This window comes from Globicephala melas, chromosome 3 (genome assembly GCF_963455315.2).
Source record: "Globicephala melas chromosome 3, mGloMel1.2, whole genome shotgun sequence".
Lineage (NCBI taxonomy): Eukaryota > Metazoa > Chordata > Mammalia > Artiodactyla > Delphinidae > Globicephala > Globicephala melas.
This window is the reverse complement of record NC_083316.1, coordinates 75,096,859-75,120,618: the sequence shown is the minus strand read 5'-3', so window position 1 is coordinate 75,120,618 and position 23,760 is coordinate 75,096,859. Positions and strand designations below refer to the sequence as shown.

Genomic DNA, 23,760 nt, shown 5'->3' with positions numbered 1-23,760 from the left:
CTATTTGATTAAAAGAAGGTATAATTTTCGAGGTCTCACAGCTTAACCTCCTGTGTACAAATGAGGAATATGAGCATCCAAGATGATAAGTGAACTACCCGAAGTCATAAAGCTGGTTCAATGGCATTCTCTGGATGAGAATTGGTCTTTGTGGGGTGGGGTAGGGGTTGAGAGAGAAAATATGTTGTCGCTGGCAGATGTACGTAATCCTTCCATAGTTTTAAAATAAATTATCAAATATTTGGGAACGGTTCCTCTTTCACAGTATAATCACAGACAAATCATCTGGTTAACATGTGTCTTACAAAGCAGGGATATCAAATCATAAGCGTTTACATTTGATCCACTGATGCCTAACAATAATTGTCCTGCCTATACAAACGCCTCAGCTTCCTAAGGCCCGCAGGAAATACCAGCTTCCATGAGGATTATTTCCCTTCCTCCACTCCCTACATTTCTATAAAATGTTCTGTGTAATGCCTTACTTTCTTAGATAGAGCACACTGGAAATAATTTATCTTTTCTTGATGACCCAGGTTTGACATATGAGTTTTTGCTATATTATAATTATTGCTTTAGATTCAGATATAGATACTATGAGACATACTTAGCTTCTGACTATATACCATTTTGTCCAGAGAATGTTCTAGACTGAACTGTCTGGAATGCTTGGCATGTCTTCAGTGTACTGTCATAATGCTAATTACCTTTAGGATTAAACTTCACCCCTTCCCCAACACACACACACACACACACACACACACACACACACACACACACACGGTGTTTCTTTTTACTTCTCACTCTGCTGAAGCACAGTCAGCTCTTCATATCCATAGGTTCCACATTCATGGATTCAACCATTTTATATAAGCAACTAATATAAAACTAAGTCATTTTATATATAGGACTTGAGCAGCCTTGGATTTTGTTATCTGCGGGGCGTCCTGGAACCAATCCCCCATGGATCCCGAAGGATGATTGTATTCATTAGATGGCAGTAGCTGGATCAGCCTTGGTGAGCGAGATGCATGCTTGAGGGCCTTCGCATCACATCCATCCTTGCCACACTGACTTCTCCATTCCCGTGCCGATTGTGCTAGCACTAAGGTAGCCAATAGCAGACTCTGGCAGACATAAACTATCTGAGTCTTTCTGTTTTCTTGGTTGTTTTATTGCCTCTTCTGAGATGGACACTGTGTTGTGAGTGATAACATGTGATACAAGGATCTTCACTTAGTATACATCATTACTTTCTTCAAGGTTCTAAGAGCGATCGTAGCAAGGAATTATCCCCATCTCCCAGGGTCCTTGCTAGGATGTTGTTGTAGGCAGGATAATGGCCTCCTAAGATGTCCACATCCTAATCCCTGAAACCTGTGAGTATGTTATTTCACATGGCAAAGGAATTTTGCAGATGTGATTAAAATTAAGGACCTTAAAATGGGGAGATTATCCTGGATTATCTGGGTGAGCCCACTGTAATCACAAGAGTTCTTAAAAGTGGAAGAGAGGGAGATGTGACTCTGGAAAAATGACCAGAAAGATACAAGGCTTCTTGCTTTGAGATGGAGGAAGGGGGCAGCAAGACAAGGGGGCAGACTCTAGAAGTTGGAAAAGGCAAGGAAATGGATTTTTCCCTTAGGGCCTCCAGAAAGGACTCCTTGATTTTAGCCCATTGAGACCTATGTCAGACTTTTAATACACAAGACTATTAGATAATAAATTAGTGCTTTTTAAAGTGCTTTTTAATTCTGTGGTAATGTGTAACTGCAGCAGTAGAAAATTTAGGCAAGTATTAAATCCTGTATCCTGAGTAGGTACTTATATATCAATCAGCTTGCCTTTGTCCAACTTCATTTTCTGCCTGCCTTGATCTGGCACCTTCAGAATTTAGTCTCTTGCACTCTGTACTGCCCTTGCTCCTGCCTATCAGTACTGACTAAGCAACTCCTTCCTGTTACACTTTCTCCCTTAAGAGGCCCAGCACTTCCCTGGCTAGGTTATATTGTGACTTAATCCTAATTGTTGGGCTGGGGTCTGCAGTGGACATGAAAGTGGGGTGGAGGAAGCCATGTTGTCTGGCAAAGGCAGCAGCTTCTGTACCATCTCCAAGCATGGGGAGAGCACTAGCTTTTAACTGGGAGACATGGGCTACTTCTGCAGGCCCTGAAGGTTCAGGGTAATCTGGGGACTGAGGTGACCCAGTTGTACCCATCCCATGTTTTAGGTTCCACTCCTGAATCAGGGTATTAACCCCACATTGAGACCTGCCAGGGGAGAATCCAGGTTTCCCTGGAGCTCTGCTTCTCTCATAAAAGTACTGGGCCTGGTCCTTAGGTTCTTTGGCCCTCCTGCTGCAGGAGAAGAGAGCCTCTTTATATGCTGCTAAGGAAGCTCTCTGGCTTTCACACTTATTCTTATGCTGATTAATCACTCTATTGCCTTTGGAAATAGCCATCCAATTCCATAGTCCTTCTAATGATGTACTTTAAGGTGTCAATACATGTACTTCCTTGTACATTCCTTTCTACCAGTATATACTTCCAGTTCATCACTAGTGAAAGTTTTTAGCAGTTGCACTGTTACTATGTACCAGGGTTTATCAGTGCTCCACCTACTACTGGCATTTTCAGCCAGCTGGTGGATAGGTCATCCAGCTCCAAAATTTCGATTCAATACTTTAGAGTCAACTTTTTCAGACCATTCACTGGAGCCAGCTGTCACAGGTCAGTTTCCCTGGGAAGCAGGCTCTGATGCAGAGATTAGCATGTAGAAGATTTGCTGGGGATTATTCTCAGGATAAAAACCTATAAAGAAGTGAAGGCATCACTACTGACCCTCGCAGGCTACAAAGATAGTCCTATAGAGTTCCAAAATTCGGGCAAGGAGCCAGGAACTTATTCTCTAGCACTAACCAGTCTTTGGAAGCGGTTTCTCTCCAAGAAGGAAGCATAATCTTGGTCATGGTAGTTCTCTTTCCCTGAAATCAGTGACAGGAAAGAGGGATTTGGGGAATCCTTGGCTGCTAGAGCTGTCAGCCATCAACACTCACAGCAGATGGGAAAATGAGTGCTTCAGTCTTACTGAGGTGGGGGCTTGGGGTACTGAATGGTATATCACAGTCAAACTACAAGTATTACTATATGTATTTCTAAATAATATGTTGTTCACTTCAAATTGTTGAGCAGCAAACACGGGCCTAATTGTGTAAGGAAAGGAAAATATTGCTAGTATTAGATGAAAGCTCCTAGTAGCAGATAAGCTGAACACATACTTTGGATCACGCTCTGACTTCAGCTTCCCTAAACATTTACAACAGGCCCCTTATAGGAAACTCAGGAGACAATATAGTCTTAAAAAACATGGCTTTCAACAGTTGGAGCATCTGGCAGAGGAAATAAGCAGAAATATGGTTAAAGGGAGTGTGCTCTTTATATTTACTTTTTTTTTTTTTTTTGATATGGACCATTTTTCAAGTCTTTACTGAGTTTGTTACAATATTGCTTCCGTTTTATGTTTTGGTTTTTTGGCCCGAGGCATATGAGATCTTAGCTCCCCAACCAGGGATTGAACCTGCACCCCCTCCATTGGAAGGTGAAGTCTTAACCACTGGACCGCCAGGGAAGTCCCTGTATTTCCTGTTTCTAAGCTTACCCTGGTCTATAGCTAGGTCCTACAACACTTTTGTGAAGTATAATGAGTGTCCTCAGCTGAATCAGCAACAGAGCATTAACAGTACACCGTAATCTCATTAGCAAGAGGTTAGGAAAATCCAGATCCAAATCCAGCTCAGGCTCATTGGGTCATTATGTCTTAAGATGATGATGCATTTGTAGTGGGGGTCATGGTGATGACAGCCTTCAGCATATTTGTGTCTTGAGTCGCACTGCTACCACCTAGTCTGGTTGCCCACTGCATCTGGTGTCCAGCTATCATCCTGACATCTTCCTTCACCATTTCTCTGAAGATTACTGTTTTTACTTTCTTGTGTTATTTCTTCCATTTCCTGTAGTTCATGCCTTCATCTTTCTTGGTTTATTCTTATTTTGAAGGCGCACATCTTCCAGTTGTTTCTTCAGAAGAGAGTAATGAGATATACTTTTTTTTGTTTTTGTGTCTTTATGTCTGAAAATATCTTTATCTTACACTTATGTTTGATGATATTTTAGCTGGGTATAGAATTATAAGTTGGGTATTATTTTCCTTTTGAATTTTGAAGACTTTCTTTTATCATCCTGATCCTTCTGTTGCTATTAAAAAGTCCAGAATTGTTCTGAATCCTAATCTTTCATTTTTCTATCTTGAAACTTATAGAATATTCTTATCCTGGGTTCTAAATTTCACAATGATAGACCTTTATTTAGATCTATCCAGCCATTATATTGGGTACTTTGTCAGCTTTTTCAGTTCAACAGCTAATGTTCTGGGAAATTTTGTTGTTCATTTCCTCCCTTCTGTTTTTTTGGATAATGAATCTCTTGAACTTATTGTTTGATTTATTACTTTTCTATTTTTTATATCTTTTTGCTTCTAGAAGATTTCTTTAACTTAACCATCTGACTCCTCTATCAGATTTTTCATTTCTGCTATTTTGCATTCAATTTTCTAGAGCTCTTTTTATTTTTTGAATATTCCTTTTAATAGTATCCTGTTCTTGTTTTATGAGTGTACTGTTTTCTCTCATCTCTCTGATAATAATAATAGCAGTGTTTCTGAAATTTTCCTCTTTCTGCAAAGTCTCAGTTTCTTCCAAGTTGCCTTTTTCTATTTATTCTGGTCTTTCCATTTTGTATTATAGGCTGTCTTCATGTGTCTAATAATATTTGGCAGTCTGTTCATGTTTATCAGTGGGAATTAAAAAGCTAATTGGAACCTCTGAGTGTATGGGTGAGACATGTGATGTTTGAGCTTCACTATAAGTAATCTGAGTAGTCTGTTGGGAATTTTCCTCCATGCCCACCCCCATCCATCTGTATCTGTTTTTTGTGGGAGGTTTTGGTATTGGAATTTTTTCCAGCTTTATTGAAATATAACTGAGATATAACATTGTACAAGTTTAAGGTATATAATGTAGTGATTTTATATATGTATGTATTACAAAATGATTACCACAATAGGTTAGTTAACACATCTTAGGTTAGTTAACACGCCTATCACCTCACATATTTACACTTTTTTTGTGTAGTGAAAACTTTTGAAATCTACTCTCTTAGCACCTTTCAAATATACAATACAGTAGTGTTAACTATAGTCACCATGCTGTTTCATTGTATCCTCAGAACTTATTTATCTTATAACTGGAAGTTTATACCTTTTGACTACCTTCACCCATTTTCCCACCCCGCTTGCTCCTCACCCTGGCAACCACCAATCTGTTCTCTGTTTCAGAGTTTGTTTTTGTTTTTAGATTCCACATATAAGTGAGATCATACAGTATTTGTCTTTCTCTGTCCATCTGTATCTTTAGAACTTTTATTTAACCTGGTTTGATTTTCCAAAGAAGATTCCTCTAGTCTTCTGCCTAGAGACTGAAGGTCTGACTACTTACAATCCGAAAGTTTAGAAGGGATGAAGGCTGGGGAAAGAGAGGGAAGGTAGTTCACTACATTCCATATCAATTTGCATATGGTACTGCTATCCCCATTTCAAAATCTCTCCTGTCAGAATGTGGAAAGACATTTACCGAGTTGCGTGGAATGGAAGAGGGGAAAAGAAATGCTGTTAAACAGTCTTATTTTAGCACATACATCCACTCTCCTTCAATCCTGGGGGGTACCTAGAATACTATCTCTGTACTTTGGAGGATTTTACAGTATAAATGGGATTAGTTTTTAGCTTTACCCATCGCCAGCTTGGGATTTGACTGTCTCAGATCTGCTAAATCAGTTACCATTCTTATATCTGCTCATCTTCCAAATGTCATGGTGTTTTCTCCTCCCTTGTCCTCCTAGGCCTTGTGGATTTATGTCTTTGAAAAAAAAATCTTTTACTGTAGTGTGTATAGGGTATGGGGAGATAATGCTGTCTTAAAAATATGGATGTTTAATCTGCCACTAAGCTGGAACTGAGATTGCAAGTATTTACAGCAAGGGTCAACAAACTTTTTCTGACCCTGCCAACCACTGATTCTAACACTATAGTTTTGGCTTTTCTAGAACTTCCTATAAAATGAATCATACAATATGTAGTCTTCTGTGTCTAGCTTCTCTCACTTAGCTTTATTCTTTGTTATGGATGACTGAATGGCAGAAAATTAATAATAGATCTCAAGCCAGGTTCAGTTTAATTCTCATAAGGTGGCAGAGATGATTCAAGGAAAAGGAGGACACATTTAACTTTCAGAAAACCAAGAGCTTCATTTCACAAAGAAAGTTTTTTGTCATGTGAACCTGGCCCACAGTGCATGATGTCTACATAAGCAACACTAGTCCCTTTTTTCTTAAAGGCCCTTCGCCATTTGGTTCATTGCTATATACAGCAACGACCTTGATTATGCCTACAGAGAGCAAAGGATATTAAGGTGTTTTAACACGGCAGTATAAAGTGATTAAGATTACTGATATGGAGTTGGACTACCTAGGTTTGAATTCTGGCTCTGCCATATACTAGCAATTTTCTTGAGTAAGTTCCTTAATCATTTTTTGGCCTGTTTAGCTGATTATGAGGGTAAAAATAGTACTTCATAGGATTGTCAGAATTAAATGAGTTAATACCTGTGAAGTATTTAGATCCGTGCTTGCCTCCATATGTGCTATAAAAGCATTTTTATGATTGTATTGTAGATTGCAGTAAGAGAGGAGAGCCTAAATTTTTTTAAAGTGGGTAGGATCATCAGTGTTTACTTTGTCAGAAGTGCTCTGGAGCATGGTTTTGGAATCTAAGAATCCTACCAGCTCTTATCTTCCTTTCATTCCAGGTTATACCTATTTTGTGGCAATTATGGCCCAATCACAAAGCATTTGGCACCATTTCTATAAATAATAGGTTATAATTAATTGATTATCCATTTTTCCCCTAAATTCGTTGGTTAATTGTTGTTTGAATTTTATATTCAAATGCATAAAAAGACAAAGTTTAACTTTCACACATATCATTTAAAAGAATAGGTAGTATAGCATAGAAGTTCAGATGCTAGAACCAGACAGACTAGTTTGTAATCTGGCAAGTTGTATGACCTTGAACAAAATAATTAATCTCTGTAAACTGGGATATTTAGAGTGTCTGTGTCATAAAGTCATTGTAAAGATTAAATGAGAGAAAGCATATAGCCAGTTCAAGTGGTTAGCATCCTAGGCAAGATATGGTGATAGCTTGGGCTGAGATAGTAAGAGTGGAAATTGAGAGAAGCTATGGATTCTAGAAATATTTTTTGGAGGATAAATTAAGTTGGATCAATAAGAGAGACAGAGGAAGAGGAAGATGTCAGGGATGACTTCCAGATTTTTGGCATGAACAACTGGGATAGTGGAGGTACCACTTGACAAGATGAGAAAGGCTAAAGGAAGAACAGATAATAGGATTTGGGAAACCGATACAGAGTTTACTTTTGGACACGTTAAGCTTGAAAATCTGTGAAATTCAAATGTGTTTGATATGGTTCTGTATACCGGTCCTTTGTCAGTTATGATCATTATGAATGTCTTCTATTTATAGTTTATTAAATATAGCCATATTGACAAGTAAGGTAGCCTTGAATCTGTCTCTAAGATTGATGGCCATCTATAATATCTTGACACCTAAAAGGTAGGAAAAAAATGGATAGTTTTAAAATAGCTCAAGCTTATATTTCTTTTGTTTGTTTTCATTATGTTTAAGGTTGAATTGTATGAAATTGCTATTTTTAAGGTCAAAAATGTCTAATATTGGTAACTTCATATGGTTCCATTTAATATTTAAAGACCATATAATGGTCCTTTGTTTTTGAAGATGTTTTTGCTAGATGTATGCTGTAACATCAGTTTTTATGCATTCATATGTACTCCTAGTCCTTTAATCATCATTAAACACAAAGGCCTATACTTTTTAAAAGATAACACATTTAAAATATGACAAAATGAAGATAAATTTTTAATCCAAAGTATTTAACTGGATTAAAATAAAATTATATTCCATATGACATTACAAAATATATTTTACACATAACTGTTCTTATAAATGTTTTGTTCTGTACTAATGTACAATTTATACTCTTCATGTGCAAAGGAATTGAATAACAGAATCATCTAAAAGTTTAAAGCTAAACCATATGATTTTCTTGTGTGTGTCTTTCTGGATTAGGGTCATATGCTATTTGTGTTTCATTTCTTCTGAAAGCATACCCTACTGACCAATTCCTAAAAGTATAAATTTTCTTCTATCTTGTACTTGTGGATTGGTTGGGTGCAAGAAGGTAACTTACATTTTTGCATCCTCATAAATCCCTCTGACTTGGATATCTGCCTCCCATTTGGATTTCATTTAGCCATATTTTACCTAATGAGGTTTTAGCATCTTAAAAGAAACAATTTTGATTTGTAGATTTTGTCATAAAAAATTGTGGATTTTATATTTGTGTTCTTTCTCCAGCTGATGCCTCCAGTGTAAGTAGCAAATCAGTGATAGAACTAAGGGCAGCTGGTGAGAGAGAGAGAGAGAGAGAGAGAGTGTGTGTGTGTGTGTGTGTGTGTGTGTGTGTGTAATATATGTGACACAGCCGGAGTTAATGACATAGGTATGTGCTGGTTTAAAGTAAAAAATGCTAGACTTTATTATTCATAAAGAAACTTTCTTAGTAGATATGCTTACCATTGTAATCACAGAAAGACTTATGTAAAGTAAAACAAAATAATCTTGAAGTTTTGATTTTAAAATTGGACATTTGAAAAACCCTGAAATTCATTCAATTTTCATTTTACTTTTTTCCTAAAATCAGTTATAAGTTTAAAATATATATTATAGGAGAACTCATTTTATAACTTCGTAGCAACAGGTTAGCTGAAGAAAAATCTGTCAGGTTTGGCAATGGTTCAGAAAATATGTGAACCTGTCACTGTAAGCAGTCTCAAAGGGCGAAATGCTTTACAGGAGCTAATTAACCTTAGAAAATAATTACACAAATATGCAAATGTTGTTTAGATAATTCCATGTGTTATCAGCTCAGGTATTCCATCATAAATGCAGACCTTGCAATGCCTAGGTAGTAGAATCTGGCATAGTTGATAAGGCTTTGGTTACTGTATCACTTCTGTTTGGCATTTAACAATTAATGATGCCAAGAGTACATCAGGAAATTCAGCCTGTACTCTGAATACTACTGAGCTCCACGGTGTAAATATTCTATGCATTCTGCCACTAGCAAGTTCTAATTAATCGATTTACTTTTGTCTTCATGCACTTTGTATATTTGCATATTTTAAAATCAGCCAGCTTGAAGTTACTCAATACAAAATGCACTCTGATGTGAAATTCATGGAGAAACCTGTAAAGTAGATTTAGTATGTTTGCATTTCTGTAATTGAGGCATATTATAAAGTCTTTCCTCTTGAAATCTGTTTAGTTTCAAAAGACACTGCTGGTAGTATACACTCTGTGGATTCTGGTTTATAAATATATAATGATTGTGGACACAGTGTGGGCTGTGGGTTAGAATGACACAGATGCGCCTTGGAACAGCACCATCTCATTTATAAAATGGGGTTTTAGTAATGTAATATGTCAGAAATATATATTAAAAACTACCCTAAGTTAATTAATTCCTGTGCTACCATTATTGGGCTTAACTGTTGCAGGAAGCAGCAAATTTTTGGCAGAATTTGTTGCATCTTACAATGATGAGGATCTGGCTTTCCTAAACATTTGAATAGGAAAAAGCCATACATTTGTGAAAGCCTTGGGAAATAGTCACATAAGAAAGCCAGGTTTTTTATAGCTAAGGTTTAACTCCTTTATCACCTGTTTTTAAAAATAATACTTTGAGTTAAACTATTCCTTAATTATAGTCCTTCAAATACGGAATTCATGTAGCATCATTAACTTTCTTTTGACGATTCAGGATCACGATTGTTCCTGTCAGTTATCGTGCTTTAAATGCAGCACTGCCCTTAAGTTGCTCAGTGACAATGCTAGTAGTCCCAGACTCCTTGCGCTATATGTGCTCTTCCAGTTTCTGTGGGTTTTCTGTTTTTTCAGCTATCACTTTTTACTCTTACACCTGTTTGAAACAACCCCTTTGATTTGCTACTTGTAAACATGCAGTGGGTTCGGCACAGATGTTAGAATTTGTTAGATATGAAGATGTAAAGATCCCACTCAGATGCTGATTCCCTCTTAGAAGCCAGCAGTAGTTATTCAGTAGGATTTCTGATTTTTTCGTTGTTGTTTTCTTATTTTATTATAAAGAGCATTCACTTTGTACTAATTTTGGAAAGTTCAGAAAGATCTAAAGGAACTAAAAATATTCATAATCCCACCATCCATAAGCAGCTGCTTTTAATATTTTTATTTGATTCTTCCTAGTCTTTTTCAAGCCTTTTTTCATAGTGAAAATTATACCACCTATAAAATTAGATGAACTGCATGTATTACTTCATAAACTCACTGAATACTATAGCTACTTAGACAGATAAACTGTAATTTACTTAAATATTTAGTTTTGCATTATTGGACATTTAGGCATTATCCAGTTATTTGCTTCTATAAATGAGACAGTGATAAACGTCTCTGAACGTCAGTCATTTGCCACTTTCCAGATTATTAGAAGCTAGATTCCTGAAATGGAGTTTGAATATTCCTTTGTCTTGGTTTTTGCAGTGCATCTCATGGTACTTTGTCAACAGTGTATAGTACTAGCGTTGTTAGTCATTTATTAAATGCCTATAGCATGCCTTCTGTTTATAGCTTGAATCCAAAAGAGAATCTACCTTCAAATTGCTTATATTCTAGAAGGAAGAAGTGACATGGCAGATTAGATAAATAGCAGGATAGAGAAGAACCAATGAAACAGTACAGGATTCAATTTAAGCTACCAGGGCTAATAGTAGAACTGACATGTAAACTTGATCCAACAATATTTTACAGTAGTTTTAGTAAGGATAATAGTCAGGATAATAATACATGTAAATAGATTAAATACTTTCCATATATTGCTTGTAAGATGCTGTGGGTCAAAGGTTAGCAAAACTCCTTCCCCTTCTGTATGAGAATCTGACCTGCAGTTAACTTTCTAGCTCTATGTCCCTGGAAGCCTGATAAGGTGGTGTCTTAAGTTAGGTTTCCCAGGTAACAGATTCTGAAGTTGCATGTAAGAAGTTTGTTGGGGGATTCTCTTGGGATCAGCACCTGTAGGAGAGCAAAACAATAGATTTTGGTCCAAGGAGTTGAACTTCAATATAGTCACAACAAAGGCCTCATCTAACTCCTTGGTGATCTCTGGATCTGGGTTCGCTTTTCAGAGATGTCCTGCCTTGAGGCAAGAGATAGGTCCTTTATAGATCCACATCATCTCAACCAGACATTGGATGTAAATTGCCTCAGAGGTGGGATTGTAACTTTAGTCAAGATAGCTTTATTTGGCTGCGGGCAATTCCTAGAGAGTACCTCAGTTAAAGCTATCCGCTGCCAAGTGTGCCACTTGCACGCTCAGGAAATGAGTGCCTCTAACTAAAGGAGGCTCTGGGAAACATACCATGGCATCCACTCTAAGTGATTGGTTGCTGGGCAACACTGCCTATGGTAGAAAATGACCCCTGGTTGGTAAACTGCATCTGGATTAGAAGGAATTATAATGGACTATAAAAATCATAAGTTTGATCTTCCCTGAGGGTAGTAACTCTGGTAATTGGGCAAGTCCCTTGCAGACAAGGACCCTGGAAGCCATGCCTATGGAGTTGTTGCAAGAGGTATTGGCTTCTGTAGGTTATAAGACTTTTAAGGCAGGATAACTCCTGTATCTGCCCAAGGTGAGTCCGATTCCCTCACTCCTGAGCTAACACCCCATGGGCCAAAGAGAGTAACTCCCACAAGGTTCTGTGTTGTGTCTGCTACAGGAACTGCTGTGAGGCTTCCATTAAAAAGAATGCCTGCTGCTGCCCTGATGGCAAACTGTGATTCCTACCCTGGATCTTTTTGGGTCAATGTGTGTCAAGTGTGGCCTAGAATAATCTTGTATAATGGTTTAGTTGTGCCTATGGATAACCCCCTAAGTAGGTGTTAAAGACATTTTTTTTCAATTGAGTCTGGCTTTTTAGAACATTAGGTTTTAAAATCTAAAACTAAAGAATAATTTGATGACCTTACAGTCAAGCTGAAAATATTTAAGTACTTGGGGCACATGGATACTTGAGATTTCTTTTTCCTGCTGCTCATAGACCATTTTAACAGATATCGCCATAGACTGTGAAAGAAAAGACTCAGCTATAATACTAATCTCTGAAAACACTAGTCTTTATATGTGAACAGGGGAAAGAACTGTTAGTTCTTAGCTCTCCTTTAGTCATAGATGGGACATTTGGGCCTGGTTGGCAGTTTCCCTTATATATCAGAGTTTTGCTGATTTTTCCTCTGAAATTACTTATTCCATCCCTTGCTTTCCATTCACTCTGCCATCACCCGAAGTAGTGGGAGAGTCTGTTACTGCTGAACTGCTCCCTTGGAAGTGTTCTCACCTTTAGGTTTTGCTTAGTCTGAGCTGCATTACCCATGAGATCCCAGACTGGATTTCATGATAGCAGTTTTGTCTAGGATTTTCAGCTATTCATGTGTAATCCAGATTTTCCCTGGAGCATGAATAAGATCCCTGGAAATAGTAAGAAGGAAGGCTGGAAAGATGGGTTTAGAGATGTTGGCTAAAGAGTTCCAGTTATTTATTTTGTAGGCAGTGGCAACCATTTCAGTAAATGACCTTTCAGGCAGGAGAGTGAGTTGATCAGAGCCAGGCTTCAGCAGGATTAAGGTGGCAACAAAGTAAAGGGAGAGACTAAAAGAAATGAGACTAGTTAAGAATCCATTGTAGGAGGACTCAAAATGAGGTGGGAATGAGAGGGATGGGACAGATAGGCTCTCAACAGTATAAAGGAAGAATTAGTGACTGTGAGAAGAAAGCAGGCAGGACTTCGCTGAGGTCAGGTAGTGTGAATTTATAACAGACCCATTGGACTTGGTGTCAGGACAGTCCATCAGGAATAGAGAAAGTAATACTTCTCACACACTAATGCCTCTCCTCTCTTTATGTATTAACACCCTTATGAAATTGCAAACACATTGAAGGCCAGGATCATGGCTTAACTCGTATCATCCTTACATTTCCACTTCCAGCGCAGAGCGTAGGGGGACAGAGTAATCTAATCTCCTATGTGTTTTTATTCTGTCCATATATAGAAGAATATTTAGGACCATCACAGATATTTCACATTGTTAGTTCTGCCAACTATCAGCAGATAGAAGCTTTGTTATCTCTATTCCTGTTTTGTTTTTACATTTCATTGTGAGATATAACTAGGGAGACCAGGTATCTGGGTTTTCTCTAGACAGTCCCAGTTTAGACCTTTTCTCCAAGCACAATTACTAACATTACCTTTCTTCACTCTCAAAGGTTTGTAGAATAAATTCTATGGTCCCTTTATATATATGTACAGAAAAGTGCTAAGTATGTATTAGTCAGTTTAACTATAGCTATAAAGAACACACTTGTGGGGCTTCCCTGGTGGCGCAGTGGTTGAGAGTCCGCCTGCCGATGCAGGGGACACGGGTTCGTGCCCCGGTCCGGGAAGATCCCACATGCTGCGGAGCGGCTGGGCCTGTGAGCCATGGCCGCTGAGCCTGGTGCGTCCAGAGCCTGTGCTCCGCAACGGGAGAGGCCACAGCAGTGAGAGGCCCGTGTACCGCAAAACAAACAAACAAAAAAAGAACACACTTGTGTAACTGCTACCCCAGTCAAGAAATGAAACATTGCCAGCCACTAGAAGTCTATTTCCCAATCACAACTCTATCTCTCTTCCTTAGAGTTAACCACTATCCTGCTTTTGATGATAACTATTTTCCTACTTTTTATACTAATGAAAGCTAAATTACTAAAGCCAAAAATGCCTACAAAGATTTCCTTCCAATTATGATTCTTCTATTTATTTTACATACTTTAGGTGTGGGTAATTTTGTATTTATGTTACTAATAGATATCTTTGAAAGTATATTTGTATTTTAGTATATGACTACAAGGTTGTAAGTAATCATTTCTGAAGAGACATGTTGTGTTTTTGTTATTTATTTATTACCCTGTGATTTAATGAAGAAGACACAGCTCTTGGCCTCAGGAATTTGATTAACAAGCAATTACAATACAAACTATTCAGTGCAATAATGGGAACATGTACAAGATGTGGCTGTAGGACATTACCTAGCCTTGGGGATGAGAGGGAAAACTTTCACTAGAAGGTGATGTTTTATTTGAGTTCTGAAGACAAGTAGGAATTATGCAGGTAAAGGTGGTGGGTGAATTAAAGGCAGAACACTTGGGTCACTTTCCAAACAACAATAACAAAAACAGCCCAGAAATAAGAAAAGTATGGCACAGTTAGGTTACTATAAGTTGTTCCCTGCAGTTGGAACACAGAGAGTGTTTTGTGTGGTCTCTCATGGTTGGAGAAGTATATCTTTTGGGTCATTGTATTTTGCACATACATTTCGAGGCAGAAGCCAGATCATGTAAGGCCTTAGTGTCATTCTGAGTTTGAACTTGGTCCTGAGGGCAATAAAAACACTTCAAAGAGTTCTAAGCAGTGAGTGAGCAACATGGCAACATGACCATATTTGCATTTTTGAAAGGTTATTCTTACTACGGAATTAGAGAGAGTATTTAAATGGGCAATCCTAGAGGCAGGGAAACTTGGACTGTAGACTGTTGCAGTCATCCACTTGTGAAAGGATGGGCTTGAGCTAAGCCAGAGGAAATGAGAAGGGAGAGAAGTAGATGGCTTTAAGAGACAGTTGGGGACAGAATCAACAGGTTTTTAATGATTGATTTTATGTGGAGTTTGAGGGAGAGGGAAATAAAAGATGATGCTCAGATTTCAGCAGGAGGTGGGGAGCAAAGACAGTGACACAGGTTTGGAGAGGAAATTATTAGCAAGGTGTTGAATTGGTTGAGTTTGAAGTATCTGTGAGGCATTCAAAAGGAAATGACCTTGGGTCTGGAGCTCTGGAGAGAAATTCAGGGTGAAGATAGTCATTAGGGAACAACAGCTTTTAGGTGGTAAGTGAAGCCATTCATATGGACCCTAATATGATATTTAAAAATTTCTGAGATGGAAAATGTGAATAAATTGTGTTCATTGTCTAGTACCATGACATTCTTAGGGAATTAGTCTTTTGGTGTTAAAGCTTCCAAGAAATATTCACACAAAACATTTTCACGATCTGTTTTAGTTTTTATCAGTTTGGGTTTTTTTAGCTCTTTGGTTGGTTGTTTTTTCTTTTTCTTCCTTTTTCACATTATCCGAGTTTTAATCACAAAATGTGCCAACTATAGCAATAAACACAATAAAATGAAGTTGTTATAGAACTTTTGGAACTAAAGCAACATTCATACATTTATTAGGGATTAGCAAATTAGGAGAAGTATAAAAGGTCCCAGGTTTATATGTTTAGATTTCTTCCAGTTCTAGAAATAAAATATGTATGGAAAAGTCTTTTAGGAAAAAGGTGTATTTTTAAAATAATATAAATTGAAAATATTTGTTGTTAATTTTCTGCTTATTTTCAGTTTACAGAGGTACTTACAATTTTATAAATCAAATAATTTAGCTGTATGTATACTATAAGTATTTTCAGGTATACATATAGAAATGTATCTGATTTTTCTTAGTGTTATACTGTTTTATCATAAGACCACTATAACTTTCTGCTATGCAATTCTAATGTACTTAGATATATTTTAATATCTCAGATATGCCCAGAATGAGCAATTTCCCCTCAAAAATGTACTTATTTAAAATACTTTCTTTCAGAATATTATAGTAGCACTTAAGTTTAGCAGTAATTTACTAATGGTTTAATACTAATTTATTCCCTAATTTGGATCTTCAATGTAGTTTTTTTGTATTGTTATTATTTGGAATGAGCTATAACCATCTTAGTTCTTGTGCTATGTAAGCAAGCATATAATTTAATTTTTGATTACTATGATAATAATTAGATACAGTATGATATATATTACATTTGTTTTACTTATAGGAAAATGGTTCTCCTGAAGAACATGCAGTCTATGTGTGGGACCATTTCATAGCCCAATCTGCAGCTGAGAATGTATTTTTTGTTGCTCATAGCTATGGAGGACTTGCTTTTGTTGAACTGGTAAGTGCATATTTAACTCTTGCTAATTTCCAAACTCCTTACGGATTTATCCCCTCCACTCCCTTTTTCGTGGTGTCATTACTTTAAATTATTTATAAAGGATGAAAATTATGTATTTTGAGTAAATAATTTTATGATGTTTAAAAAGAGTATATTTCTTTATTGTGGTAGAACTTTTCAGTGCTAACCAGAAAGCTTTTTGCCTGTTCCTTATTTATGTATTACCTTTTTTTTTAACATCTTTATTGGAGTATAATTGCTTTACAATGGTGTGTTAGTTTCTGCTGTATAACAAAGTGAATCAGGTATATATATACATATATCCCCATATCTACTCCCTCTTGCATCTCCCTCCCTCCCTCCCTATCCCACCCCTCTAGGTGGTCACAAAGCACCGAGCTGATCTCCCTGTGCTTTGTGGCTGCTTCCCACTATACATATTACTTTTTAACTTCTACATTATAGCCCCACTTTCCATACATTTTATATTTGTGATTCTTGTTTTAATGGGTACATCGTTGAAGCATTATTATCTGTAAAGTGTTTAAAATTTCAGTAGACCCTTTAACTGACAAAACTGCTATCTCTTCAAGTTAGTACTTGATCAGAATCCATGTAATTAGTATTAAAACTATTAGAAAGCTCCCATTAATCTAAGTGGGACTCAATGCTTGGTCTTAAAAATCTTTGCATTTCAAAATAATCTGATTCCTAGGGTGAAGATTATGTGTACATAGTGGAAAAATTATCAAGATTTCTAAATTTGGTCAGTATTATATGCAGTATTGCAGTTAGCACACTTTGTGCAGGTATGAATGATTAATGATATATAATCAGTCCTAAAAATGTGCTCCATGTCCATTACCCCTTATGTCACAGGAAGGTACCAGTGCTCTAATAAAATGGTTAATTTGATAAAAGTGCATTTGATAATTTTAAATCCAAATGGCCTAAAGTGGACATTAAAAGCCGGCACAGCATTGGTTGTCTAATTTTTATGTTTCTAAACTTTGCTGTGTATTTCTCTTCATCATGGAAATTAAATATATTTCCATGGTCTTTTCAACTTTCCCACACCTTATTGCTTACCCACATGATTTAGGTATAAAACTAGCGGTGACACCGGAGAACACTTTAGCTGACCTAAATTTACAAATACTGTGCTCTCTTAAGATCAGTAAATAAATCATTTATTTCTTAAATTGATTTCACTTTTTTTGAAATTATATTCAAGTACTTTTAACTGCTGAATTTATTTATTTTAATACATAATGGGTATCTTAAGATAGCTCTCTAACATACAAGTATGGCGTCCTTTTTAAAATGTGAATGTTGCTTTTCAAATAGTTCTTTTAACCATACAGATATAGATGTATACAAACACACACGTATATAGCTGATATATATGTACCTTATGTTTTCTTTCTGTAAGCATTAAATTACATAAAACATGAAATTTCATGACTTACAGAATAGCTTAAAATATGTCTGAAGGCCTGTAAGACTTCAAATTTCAGATTTCTGTAAAACATAAATTTCCATATTTTTACCTTAAGACAGTTAACGAAAACCTTTTGTACATCAAATTTGGAATTTAAGTGAATTTTGGACAGTTTTAGAAATGAATTTAAGATGCCAGAGTAACAGATGACCAGTGTGTCAGTCTTATGTTGCCTGTCCTTCTTGTCACACACTGGTGGATATTTCTGCACTTTTGTTCCACTTTAATATAAAGCACACAGATGTTTCAGAACAAGACTTGACTTCTGACCTTGAGGCTATTAGGGTCAGGGTCCTCAGGGCCTGTGAAATTATCACAAGCTGAGCTAAAGTTTTTCTCCATCACAGGAAGTAACCAGTAAGTAAGAAGTTAAAAAGGAGCTTTGTCAGAGAGACAAGATGGTCTCAGTAAGGGTCAGCTTCTGTAGTCTGCTATCTCTGCAGGAGGTGCATGCATGGGAGGAGGAATATAATATAACCACTGGCACATCACATATCTGACAGGCAACACCAGGACTGAGAAGTCTATTTAACGTAATATACCTTGTTTAGGTTTTAAAATGTGTATTATATGAAATTGTTTTACATGGATTAAAATATTTAATATTAACTTTACAAGGAAGTGAGTTGTGGACATCTTAAATTACGGTTTAGTTTTTTATCTCAATAGTACATAATGCACATCAGACATGAAATCTTTTGGATTTCAGTAAAGTTTAACTTTTTAAAAATTATCATAAAATTTTCCTCCTGATTCAAGACTCTACACACACAAACACACACACACATAAACCCCTTATAGATGGAACAGCGCTAGTTTGTAGCATTATGTTTGAATGCATGGAGATTGTTCTTCTACCATCCTCATTCAAGTTCACATTCCTTTTTAGGTCATGAATTTTAAGAAAATTTATTTTAGATGTGAACTGTGTGACTAGTACATTTTCAATATTACGTGTAATTACTTGTAGTGCTTATTGTTTAAAAACAGGTACCAGTCAGGACCCATGCTAAAATGTATCTTGCCATTTATTAAGTTAAAATTACGTATAATTGGAGTTTAAAATTAAGGTACTACTAATAGAAATCTGAAAAATTACTTTTAAATTTAGAGCACAAAATAGTTGTGGAGCTTTTGTATTTTGCTAATTGTTGTTTTTGAAAACTGAGAACATAATTTATTATTATATCCTATTTTGAAGTGCTAAAATTTGCCTGAAGAATACAAGAGGTAGTTAAGAGATTTATTTTCAAAACCAGTGTTCAGTTATGGTAGTAAATATTGGAATTTGATCAGGCCTAACCTCATAAAACAGTATACAGTTGACTATAATAATGAGAAAAGTCATACTAAAAATATGCTTTTCACTGCTTTCATTCCCATTATATGGTAACAACTCACGTTTCTAATTCTCTAAACTTTCTGTAATCCTAGTAAAAATAGATGCTGTTAAGACAGCTCTGGTAACAATCCTAGCATTCAGTCATTAAAGCAAAAGGGAAGAACTATTTATTTTATGAATTGATAATGAATTTTAAAAGTAACATACCTACTCTATGCTATCTCTTCTGTGTATTTAAAAATAATGCCAATATATAATGCTACCATTATTAAAACATCATTTTCGAAGCTTTAAATTTCTAAGAAATTCTATTTTATATGTGGTAGGTAGAATTAGTAGTCATAATCAACAGTCATTTACCAAATTCATTTAGAAAAACATCTACAACTAGTGCAGCTTGCTTTTGCCTTATATTAGTGGTTAAAAATTTAAACTCATTTGTTAGAAATTAGCTGTCAAAAAACAATGCAGTTTTTAAGCTTTTTCGTAGTCTCTTTCACCGCCATTTTATGAAGTGATTCCATTGCTTCCATACTTGGTCATTTCAGAGTGGTTTGCTCTTGTCATTGTAGATGATGGTTAGTTTGACAAAATCAAGCAAGCTTAAAATTTTCTTTTATTTGCAAATGAGTTAGCTTCCTTGTCAATGCCCAGTTTCCAATCTTAACTCACCTTACCTTCCCTGTTTGCAGTGCTCTGTACATCAATTTGCATTCAGATTTCTTTCCTTAGTCAAAGTGAGATTGTTGAGATTTCTTTTAGAACACATTAGACAATTTTAGCAAATATATCATCTCAGCTGATATAAAATTAGTATTTTTCATATTACTTTTATTTTCTTTTCCATGTTATCAGTGGTATGTTCTCAGCCACCATCAAAAACATCTCTTAGAAATGTGTGAAAACTGCACCTTTTGAAAGTGTATCTCTACCCACTTTTGATTTTGGTTTCTCCATGCTTGTCAGCACTTGATTGGCACCTCACTTGCATGTGAATTAAGGAATGAAGGGAACTCTATTTTCCTGCCATTGTTCCATGCTGGGCTCTCTAGCCTCCAGGCAGCCTAAGCTGACCTTCAGTAGCTGATAGAGGACTATTTTTTGGACTTAGCTGTGTGAGGACACTCAACCTCAGTCTACTCTAAGTTGATCTTTTAAAATTGCCTAGAGCATGATTTGGGTTAACACTGAAAAGAAAATGGAATGGGACTAAAAGAATTAGTTTTTACCTTTAGTGACATGAGTTAACTATGACCTTAAAGAAACATCATTTACATTTTGTCTACAAAGAACAAAGCAAATTGGATAGTAGCATATCTACTTAATGTGATCAATGCTAAAAAATGGGCTGCTGGGAATGAAGAATTGAGGAGAGGTAGAATAAGGGCAGATAAACAAAGAAAAATTGATCCATTAGAGTATCAAAACAATTCAGGCCAAAAACACTTCTTACAAACCTACTTTAAAATGTAAGTAATTCAGTAAAAATAAGTCACCATTTGTAATATAACTTGAATTTCTGAGTTGGCTGCCTACATGATACAAATAGCATGTTAATGCATGGGATGGTTACAACTTGTATGGAATGCTATCTTAATTCTCTAGTTGTTTTTTTTTTTTTTTTTTTTCCGCCATTACGCAGGCCTCTCACTGCTGTGGCCTCTCCCGCTGCGGAGCACAGGCTCCGGACGCGCAGGCTCAGCGGCCATGGCTCACGGGCCCAGCCGCTCCGCGGCATGTGGGATCTTCCCGGACCGGGGCACGAAGCCGTGTCCCATTCATCGGCAGGCAGACTCTCAACCACTGCGCCACCAGGGAAGCCCTCTAGTTGTTTTATATGAAAACAGTATAGTTTCTCTACTTTGTATGCTCCTTAGAGAGAAACCAGAGATTATATTATTTTTGCCTCCTATATTCAATTTTGTTTAATTTTTTGCATATACTATAGATACTGTCTTTTGATTGATTGGCGATAACAGTAATTTTAGGAGTTAGTTGCAAGAGTCCAAGTAAGATCCAATAAAAGGCTTTACCAACGTAGAAGTGGTGGGAATGGTAAAGAAGAAGCACACATTAGACATTAGGAGACAAATTTTACATGGCTTAGTGACATTGGATCTGGAAAGCTGAACAAAGAGGAAGAGGGTGTAATATCTTTCCCTGTACACACCTACAGAAGCATGTCGAAGTGGATATGAAGGGTATCCAAGCACAACAGATAACAAGTAATGAACAATGATTATGCAGATATGTAGATATTGGGGAAAATGTTTGCATATACTGGATATTTAATAATTGTGGTCAATAGAATAAATGAGATATCAAATCAGAGTTTTTTAATATACATTTATTTATTTATTTATTGTTGGCTGCATTGGGTCTTCGTTGCTGCGCTCAGCTTTCTCTAGTTGCAGTGAGCGGGGACTACTTTGTTATGGTGTGTGGGCTTCTCATTGTGGTGGCTTCTCGTTGCGTAGCACGGGCTCTAGGTGCATGGGCTTCAGTAGTTGTGGCATGTGGGCTCAGTAGTTGTGGCTCGTGGGCTCTAGAGCACAGCCTCAGTAGTTGTGGTGTACGGGCTTAGTTGCTTCACGGCATGTGGGATCTTCCCGGACCAGGGATCGAACCTGTGTCCCCTGCATTGGCAGGCGGATTCTTAACCACTGCGCCACCAGGGAAGTACTCAAATCAGAGTTTTAAAAGGAAAGAGTTACATATACAGATATGATTTTTAAGCTTCACAATTTACCTATGTATTGAGGTTTGATTTTTTTTTAACTTTTATTCAAATGATTTTTAATATGTATTAGGAAATCTCACTGTTTAAAAGAATGATTCAGTTTATTAGTTTTTATGTTAACTCCTCTCCTTTTGTCCCATATCTAACCAACCAATGTATTTTGTCAGGTTTTTTTTTCTCTGAAATATTGATCATGTCTTTTCCTCTCTGTGCCCACTGTTAATTTCATCATTTCACAACAGTATCACTGAACTCTTATACCCATTTTCTTACTGGCTCTCTTTTCTCTCCATTCCATCCTGTATACCACACCATGATCGGTACTATTTAAACCCCCTTTTTACTATGGCATTCCAGAATCATACTGGCTCCCTATTGTCTCTTGCATCATCTCTCCTCTATGTCACTTTAAGACTTTCTGTATAATCTGATTATCTCTTTCCAACTATATTTTTCCCAACAGAAACTTTCAGTTCTAGTCTAATTTCCTTACTGCCATTGTTCCATCTCACTGTACCTTTACCCCCGGCCTCCAAGCCCAGTGTAGTAGGAGAACATGAAACTTGGAAGAAGATGACCTGGGTTTGAATATTAGTTCTGATTTGTACAGATTATAAGTTCGATCACATTCCTTATGTGTGTCCTCCTCTGTAAGTACCCACTTTATATAAGTAGAGTTTGAGGGTTAACTTATAAAATTCCTGGTTATTAGGAATTAAATCATTGTTTGTTGATCATGAGTCTAAATGCCCATAGTGTATGCTCATTCTCATTTTTGCTAATGCCGTTTCTCCCAAGTGAAAGAATTTTCCTTCTTACTAGATTTTTCATAAAGTTTTCTCAATTAACTCCCCCTTTTTTCTATAGTATTTATATGTTTCACAATTTAAAACTTTACTAATCAGTTTTGTTTTTAAATTATCTTTGATCTCTAAATCTTGCTCAAATCATCTGGAAAAAACTTGAGAATAAAGAGTCTAACATACCTTTTATTCCCCCCATCACACATTTGGGAACAATATATGTTACAATAACACGAGCATTCTTAAATTATCTGTACAGTTAATTGACTATTTTATAGAGTTTAAGCCTTAACAGTAACTCTTTTACTAATTAAACTTATTCATTCATTCTATCCTCCATTTGAATATAGGTTAATTTGGGAATTCTGCCTAATCAGTTCTTTCACATTAGATAGTATTACCCATTTTGTTCCTGGTATTAGTTTCTTATAATCTCCTCTCTGCTGGTGTACCCAACCCACAGCCTGACCAAGAAGGTTGCTTCTCTATGACTCATTCTTCAAAGTATAGTCTTCTCAATCAAAGAGGAAAGTTATTAAACTAAGTTATAATGCCTTCTCATAATACTATAAGGCAGTATATGAAATAAGTCTGGGACACTCTCCTCTTTATCCTCAGTCATGAGTTTAACATGACTTTTTATTTAATGATTAGCTTACTTTTGCTTGTTTCCATTTTTTAACTTTAAAAAAATTTTTGAGCTACAATCTCATATCTTTATGAGATATCATTGAGATTTATTGAGCTTTATTGAGATATAATTCACATACCAAAAAATCCATTTTTTAAAGTGTACAATTCAATGGTTTTAAGTATATTCACAGAATTGTTCAACCATCACTACTATCTAATCTTTAGAACATTTTTGTCACCCCAAAAGAAACTCCATACCCATTAGCCATCACCCCCATACTTAAAATTCCACCAGCAATATAAGAGGGTTCTAATTTCTCTATACTCACCAACACTTGTTATCGTCTATCTTTTTTACTTTTGCTATACTAGTTGAGGTGAAATAGTATCTTGTGGCTTTTATTTGCATTTCTCT

The 23,760-nt window shown here is 36.4% G+C and overlaps 1 protein-coding gene across 4 annotated transcripts in view; it reads left to right on the top strand.

Moving 5' to 3' along the window:
• ARB2A (ARB2 cotranscriptional regulator A) overlaps window positions 1-23,760 on the top strand; it is a 421,353-nt gene that overhangs the window by 211,513 nt on the left and 186,080 nt on the right. For all 4 annotated transcript variants that reach the window (XM_030847879.2, XM_060296012.1, XM_060296010.1 and 1 more), the window contains one exon: window positions 16,207-16,326. In XM_030847879.2, coding sequence (XP_030703739.1) covers window positions 16,207-16,326 — 120 coding nt within the window. The remainder of the gene's footprint in view (window positions 1-16,206; window positions 16,327-23,760) is intronic.